General features: G+C 39.9%; 1 protein-coding gene across 1 annotated transcript in view; it reads right to left on the minus strand.

Moving 5' to 3' along the window:
* Window positions 1-6683: 6683 nt before the first annotated feature.
* LOC311594282 (cystatin 10-like) overlaps window positions 6684-8571 on the minus strand; it is a gene marked incomplete at both ends in the record, with an annotated part of 5908 nt that continues 4020 nt past the window's right edge. Inside the window, 2 exons of the mRNA XM_084775868.1 lie at window positions 6684-6767; window positions 7791-7904. Coding sequence (XP_084631994.1) covers window positions 6684-6767; window positions 7791-7904 — 198 coding nt within the window. The remainder of the gene's footprint in view (window positions 6768-7790; window positions 7905-8571) is intronic.

An 8571-nucleotide genomic window follows, 5' to 3' on the forward strand; every position in this document is an offset into this window, starting at 1 on the left:
TACTGTGAGCCAATTTTAGATACTTATTGTAGCAGTTCAGGAACAGAGGAGACTTGGTATTTGGACCTGATTTTTACTTATGTTGAGGTAAGCACATTATACAGTGTGTGGCTTATTCTGATTAGAAAAGTTTTCTCTGTATCTGTCAATCTGCTGACTACAGGGAATTGATGCCATTTCATCATCACATTGCATTACATTACGTTACAGTGCCATTTCATTACATGCTCCGTAACATAGTGAGACTGAGACTCACACTTAGATTTCCTAAGTAAGGATTGTTCATCTCAAGCCCCCATGAAGGAGGATACTGCTGAAGGGAGTCCAAGTTCTAAGTTTCAGTGTATAGCACAAGATCCTGTTTGTCGGTGTTGTCATTGCTGTTGCTGTTTTTGTTTTTGTTTTGTTCTTTGCTTGGGAGGTGGGAGAACTCAAGGCAGACATGTGCCTTTCCTTCAAACCCAAAGCAGATGCTACTTTCTTAGTCTTCCTGTCTGGGGTACATGCAGGGAACATGATCTCAGAGATCCCTTACCCCTTTGCTTTGCTATGTTAAGGTACAATGCACAATAACTGTGCCTTTACAGATTGAGATGGAATCAGGGACTTCTAAGGAGGGGCCTTCTCATTCCTTATCTGTGAGCTTGGTAAGTGAAATTGTCAATCTTGCCATTTAATAGAACCAAAGAAGTCAGACCATCAATTGTCCCTACTCCAACCCACAGTGAAGATTCAAACAAAAGGCTAAGCCTCAAGGGAACATGCTCAACTCAAACATTCTCACATGTATCAGATGTCTTCAGTACATCTATGTGATGTCATGGTGATGGGACAGACATGTGCAGGGTGTTGTCCAGAAACAAGTATGTGTCGCTGGCCTTTGCTGCTCCTGTACCTATCTTGTCAGGTGTTGCTGTGAAGACCCCAGGAGAGCAGGAGCCTGCTGGAAGTCTATGCCTTGGGCACATGTAAAAATATATAGGCAGGCTTAGCAGTATGTTATTTATTTATTTTTTATTTTTTGGAAATTTGAGTAGCATTTTTAAAAAGGGGTGATCTTTAAGACTTTTGGTTTTGTTTTGTTGTTATTTTGTTTTGTTTTAAAGACTCCCTGGTGCCTGTGTGTGGACAGTCACAAGATCACAGAGTGGTCAGACTGGATGTCATCTTAACTCGTGATTTACTCAGGTTACACCCTAAGGTTAAGATTTGATTCTTTACTTTTTTACTTTTCTATATTGAAGCTATGAATGACCATACTTAATAATCTTGTTCTCCATGACTTTAAAGGATATAAGATCTCAAGATTACCACCTGAGCATGTATGCCTTTCATTTTACCAATTCCCCTCAGGGTGATGACTGAACTTATATTTTGTGCAGTAACTTTGAGATTTGATTTATACTAATTTTCATTACTAATCCTTATGTATGATAGCTTATTATTTTTATTATATTGACATTATAAGTTTTAAATCTACCACTCTTCAGATCTCTGGAAAGAAAGAGTAAGTGCAAAGATATGTTTGGTCAACACTGCTATGCATGGATTTTTGAAAGATGAAAAGTTCCCTAGAGTAACATTTCTCAAGATGGCTTTAAAGAAACAAAAAATTTAGGAAACCATCACCATCAGTTCTTCACTAAAACAAAGACATCAGCCAGCAGGAAACTAATAAGTTCTGTGTGACAAAGAAGTCATTTTTATGCAACTCAGTCTTGAGGCATCTTGAGAAAGCCAAGCTTTAGGATGAGCGTGAGGAGGCTGCCACCCAGTGGACTAATGAATACAAACATCTCCCTCCAAAGCCAGAAGTTTAGATTCTCATAACTGAAGGTTTTTAATAAATTCTTAAGAACCTATAAAGCATGCATATAACTCACTAGGTATAGTGGGCCTTCATTACATCTTCCTTCAGACATTTTAGTTTCTCAATGGTATAAACATACTTCTGTACAGATATTGAAGTTATAGTTGCTTCCTTCTGAGCTTGTGGCAAATAAGTTTTAAGATAGACTGAGACAGCTAGAGTCTAGAGACCTGACATTATTTTTACTATTATTTATTTATTTATTATTATAATAACAGATTCTTCTCTTATATACTACATCTTGACAACAGTTTCCCATCTTTCTCCTCCAGATATTACTGTTGATTTCACTTCTTTAAAACCACTATTACTGTGTGTCATTCTGAAGCATTTCTCATTAAAATACTTTTTAAAATGTGGTATGAATGTTTTGTTTCCATGTTTGTCTGTGTACCATGTGCATATGTAAGGGCATTGTTTATCTGCTCTTCAAAGAGAGATCAAATATCTCTCTTGATCAATATTATTGAGCTCCTGAAGTTCCCTGTACACTGACTCATGCTAAAAAGACATTCAAAAAGGCACAGGGATCACATTTACTTTTTGACTTTAAAAAGGTTGTAATACAATTGATACAATGAAACATTGAAATTCACTAGATAAAAATTGTCTTTGTATAGTTTGCAAGTTGGAATGGAAATTATCAAGATGAATATTCATAATCAATACCATTTTACAAAAAGACATTCTATATCTATCAGTGTTGTTTTCCATATAGGCCTTGCAAACCTTTGAAACTAAATATAAAATAATGTAAAATATGCTTTCACACTTACATATTAGAAAATATTAAAAAGATGATTTTAGGGGTTTAAAGATTATTTGCTTATGATTTCTACTACTAAAATGTTGTCATTGCTCAAAGGTTTTGTATCATTGGAAAATCAAATGGTTAAAATGTCCTCATAGAGCCTTCACTATTGCTGTATATGATAAGATGTATATAGACTATTAATAAAGTCATTCATGTTCACATGACATATAAAACATATATTAGCACACACACACATGTAACTTTTATAGAAAGGAATAAATGATCACAGCTTTAAAGTTGCAGATCATAACTTCAGGACTTGCATGGCTGTCCCTTGTCAATATGGAGTTCAGCCTCTGTTCACCTGAGCTCAAGAGACAGTGGTCCATAAAGCTAGGTCCCTATTTCTTCTCCATCAGAAATCTTCTCCAATATTTTGTTTTCTGTCCAGAAAAGAATCAGACACTAGGCTTAAGCCTCATCCTTAGGGAGTTTGAATTGGCTAAAATTAAGCAAAAGGTGTGACTGTGGCTTTTGAGTATAAATGTGGACTCTTCTCTAGTCACTCATGCATTGTTTCAATCCAATTTAATGCCAGGTTCTTTGGGAACAGCTAATGTGGTTACTGCCTCTGAACACTGAGCTTTTAATTCTGAAAAGCGCCATGAGAATCTGGGGAGAAGTGATGAGGAAGCAGGTTAGATAAGCAGAAATACACTGTCAGAGGATGGGGGTGGGGTGGGGGGGATAATCGCAGGAGCAACCTAACGGTTAAGGAGCTTGGCAGCAAGTCAGGCCACAGGCCATCCCTATAAAGGACGAGCCTTCCCACTTCTGCATCCTCAGACAGGGATGCTGGAAACTCCTGGTGATGCAGACTCCAAAGCCTCTGAGAGTCAGTAGGCTGGTGGCAAACCACTCAGGGAGCTGCACATAAGCTGCCAGAGCAAAGAAAAGCAAAGACATACAGGTTGCTAGAGACATCCCAGGAGACATAATGAGACGAGGCCACATTTTATCTCTTGCTTTATAAAACAGGACCCTTCTGCATCAGCACTGCTGCCAGAGAATCTTCAGTACAAAGCAGGCCTCGCTCTTCCATGCCATCTTCATGGAGACCACATAGTTACCGTGAGAGGAATGGTGACCAGGTACCACGAGCCCAGCTCATATCTTATCACAAAGCTGAAACGCTAAACTTCATGTTTAGTACCTGTACATGACCAAATCCTTTATATGACACGAATGAAAGATAATAGGTCACCAAGGAGAGACTTGATACCGTATGAGCATATACAGGGGGAGGAGGTCCCCCTCAGTCACAGACTTAGGGGAGGGGAGTAGGGGGGAAGTGGGAGGAAGGGAGGAATGGGAGGATACATGGCATGGGCTAACAACTGAGATGTAATATGAATAAATTAATTAAAAAAAAGAATTTTCTATATCAAAACTGTATATAACAGGTAGTTGTGGTGCTTCACGCCTGTAATCCCAGTATCAGGAAGTAGAAGCATGAATAACCACAGCTTGAGTAAAAGGCTACAAAAAGGAGAGATCATGCCTCAAAAAGCCAAGAGCTGTGATTTAAGCTTGGGATGAACATGCTACATGGATCTTGCATGTAGAAGGTCCTGGGATTCATCCTTTTCACCGGAAACAACAGTGTATTAAGTTTAAAAATTCTAAAATGTGCATAGTATCTTTATCTGTCTAAAGATTTCTTGTTAAAATCAATGATATTTTTTTAATTTGAGACCGTGACTACAACTCTCAAGGGCTACTCAGTGTCCTCCTTTGGTGATACACTGAGGGCTCCTTAAGATGTTAGGAGATACTTGGCGCTCATGGTCCTTTTAGTGTTCATATTCATCCTTGAAGTATTTTCTACCATTTCTTGACATCTCCTCAGCATGTGCTATTGTTCTTGTCCCCTTTATCTGTAATCAAAAGTCATACAATGTCTAACTACAGGATAAATAAGTATCATATTTCTGTGCTTGAAGGTGAGACCAATATACTTTTACTCTTTAGAAGCATTCCTTGGAAAATATCACTGCCAATGGAGGTTAGAAAGGCTTTGAGTGCAATGAACTCAAATAGACAGAGAGAGTTGGCCCAGTATACACGCTATGCTTCCTGGTGGATTGTTGGGGGGAAAATCTGGCTGTGTGGAAAGGTTGGATATAGCATGTGGGTTTGATGGTAAGCAGGGAGTGTCCTGGCAGAAGCCTAGAGATAATTTGTGGTGCAAACAAAGGTGGTTAGACCAGGCCAAGGCACCGTGTTTGGGGACCCAGGATAGGTATGGCTAGAGATGAGGTGAGGGTGGGGATGTCAGGAAGACTATAAAGGCTAGACCCCGGAGATGCGAGTGGGTTTTTGTTTGTTTGGGGGGTAGTTTTTAAAAAGTGTTTTTTCCATTATACTGCTTTGTACAATTATGTTTAAATTGTTTGTATTCTCTGCATTTAATTCCAATAGTTCTTAGGTATCTAGAAATCTATTCTTCCATTTACATTTTCCAACTCAATTAACTGTATATATTAAAGGTATGCCCTAATGATCTTCTAAGTTCTGTTGGTATCTCTTGTAATGTCTCATTTTGTTTACTTGTTTTTTGTCTTCATAAATTTGTATATTCTATTCCTCTTTTTTTGGTTGTTTGATAATCTTGTTTCTTTTCAAAGAACCAATCTGATTTATACATTTTGTTTCCATTTCCTTATTTTCTTACTTTAATTTTTTATTTCCTTATATTTTCAGTTTGAGTTTTCCTTATTTTTCCATGGTCTTATTTTACATTAGGAAAAAAGGCCTGACGGCACTTATCTATCACACTCACAGGTCACAGCAGCACATAATATAAGGGCAGGAGAGACTTCTGCCTTATGGATTGTGTCACTTCACTTCAGATGCCAATTAGTCTTTTACTTATCAGGTACCCACATACTAACCCCCCCCATACACACAGCACACACACACACAGCACACACACATAGCACACACACACACACACATACACCACACACACAGAGCATACACACACACATACACCACACACACACACACACACAGCACACACACACACACATACACCACACACACACACATACACCACACACACACAGAGCATACACACACACAGCACACACACACACATGCACCACACACACACACACACAGCATACACACACACATACACCACACACACACACAGCATACACACGTGCACACACACACACACACACACACACACACACACACACACACATGCACCACACACACACACACACAGCATACACACACACATACACCACACACACACACAGCATACACACGTGCACACACACACACACACACACACACACACACACACACACACACTTTCAGCTCTCATTCATATAAATTCCTAAGCCTAACATAGAAGTAAAAGTGAATTATTGTATATAAAATCTCTGGGGATTTGAGATGTGACAATGATCCCTCCTATTGGGTCACTTCACGCATAAGTAAGGTTGGCTCTAGTCATGTCACCATCATTTGCCTCACTGACTCCTTTTCAAAGGCTGTTTCTTAAATTATATGGTAACAGCTAAGTGTCCCTCTCCCACTCTTTCTGCATTTTTTTCAGGAACCATAAATGCTTAGAAACTGGGATATCATCCCATCTCTACTCTGTCTACTCCAAGAACTGTGTGTCTCCAAAGTAGGTAGTGTTTCCTGTGATAGCATGTGTGAGTGTGACACTCCAACTCTTAGTGATCCATTCTCCTTTCTTAGATGCCTTGAGACAAAAAAAAATTCAGAAAGAGATGCTGATACTGCTTTATTGATCAAAGGATGAACAGTGACTCCAAAGTGGTTCATTTGAAAAGCGAGTAGAAGAAAGAAACAGGAGAGCAGGGACTTAGATGTACAGAGCCTGTCTGCAGCTGATCACCTGGTGCTAGGATTCAGAAGAAACATCCTCAGGGGTGGAGATCCCTATCTGATGAAAGAGGAAGTAAAGGAGATGATGGAGCAAGGAGAAACCATCACAGCGTAGCCTGACATAGGTCCTCAGGCACTGTAACAGTTGAAGTTTGTCATGGACATCTGGTTCAGCCAGGGAATAGCGTTGATCTGGAAATTGCAGATTACACTCTATAAAAAGAGAGAAGGAGAAACCATCAGCGTTAGGTTACAGCTCAAAGGAGACATATTTAGTTCAGGATGTTAAAGTGGAGATGGAATAACATAAATGAAGCCACTAATTCCTCCCTATAAGTCCTGCTAAGTTTCAAGGTGTTCAGACTGGCTCTGTAGGACCCATTCATTATTTCTCATTATAGACAGCCCTTCAGATGGCATGGCTCACAGCACTGTAAGTCCTCTTCCTCTAGCACAACTCTCAAAGGAACAGCTTGTAAAACATGGCTTAGAATCTCCAGAAATTAGTCCAGAAAATAAGTCTTAGTGTCTCTGAGTGCCTCTACCTCTAGCTCCTGGGGCCATGGATGGAAGAATCAGGGCTATGAAAAATACTTCTGAAATTGGCAAGATGTGCGGAGGGGTGACAAGAGGAAAACAGCTGCTCACAGGATTGTAGTACTTCAAGAACCAGCCTTGTCTCTAGAAAGGCTAGGAGTGTGAGTGGCCGCATAGAAGTATTCTGTACAGAGGGCCAAAGTCCCTTCAGCATCACCTGAGCATGAGGCTCAGGCTAGGGTTGAGCAAAGTTCTTTCTCTCTAGGAACTAGTCCTGCAGCTGACTGTATCGTTATAGCAGACAACATTCTCAAAACAGCTAGAACTCCAATTTCCAGGGTAAACTCACTGAGCAATTAAAATTTACAATATGGCCAAATATATTCACTCCCATACTACCCCAAGTCAACATGGGTGTGTATCAGCATAAATGAACAACATATTATGCATGGGGACTTGTTCCTGAATTATACTCCCTGAAACATGCACGTACAGCATGTGCGCATGCGCGCGCACTCACACGCACACACACACACACACACACACACACACACACACACACACACATCTTTCCCCATATACTTACATAACTGCACACAAAACCTCCTGGATGTATGTGTATATATAAACCAACATGTTTGCATACAGCCCCACATGCATAGTAACTCTCATCTTGCATGTTTTAGTACATGTGAATACCTTCTGCTGATCTGGCTGTTCATTGAAGGGACACTCAGCCACATCAGACTGGTCTTTGGTACACACAGTTCGGCCTAGCTTTATTTTCAAGAAGTAGTTCATCCCAGCCACAACCTATAATGAAAAGAGCAAGATTATATACATCTCTCCAGTCAATTTAGTATGCACGCAGATACTTTACATTACTGTTCATAGCTGCATCCATGATCTGCCAGAACTGTTATTTGGAGAATACACTAGCTACCTTTCAACAGGGTATTCACAGGTCTGGATTGCAACTCGTTTCCTTCTGAACAACTCTCTGAGAAGGTGCCTTAGTTTTCTGAGGAAGAGAAGAAATAGCATCCGGAAGGCAGAAGCCAGGGACTGACAATTGTTTCAGTGGCCTCAAGAAGTGAAGACAGAGTTCTAGAGAGATAACCAGGTATGATAACCACTTCCCAGAGTTGCTTTAAGCACAAAAGAAAGCTCTAGGTTTCACATAAGACTAATGCAGCCCATCTGGCTGTGACTCCAGAGGTATGCTCCAGGAAGCCTCAGGCTGACAACCGTACCACACCATGACACCCATGGAAAGCCTGTTCAATCCTCTATTTACCAATAGTCACCGTGATTCTTTCCTTTACTGGGCAGGGTAATGCCATATTTTCCATCCTTCAGTATGATTGTCTATGACAGTATTTCTCACTTGTTTAAAACACTTTCAGGCCTTCTACATTTTTGTAATTAGAGATGAGTTTAAACCTTTTTTCTGAACCAAACATTCAAGGTAAAAACCTGT

Source organism: Acomys minous (genome assembly GCF_964271855.1).
Source record: "Acomys minous genome assembly, chromosome: 3".
Classification (NCBI taxonomy): Eukaryota; Metazoa; Chordata; class Mammalia; order Rodentia; family Muridae; genus Acomys; species Acomys minous.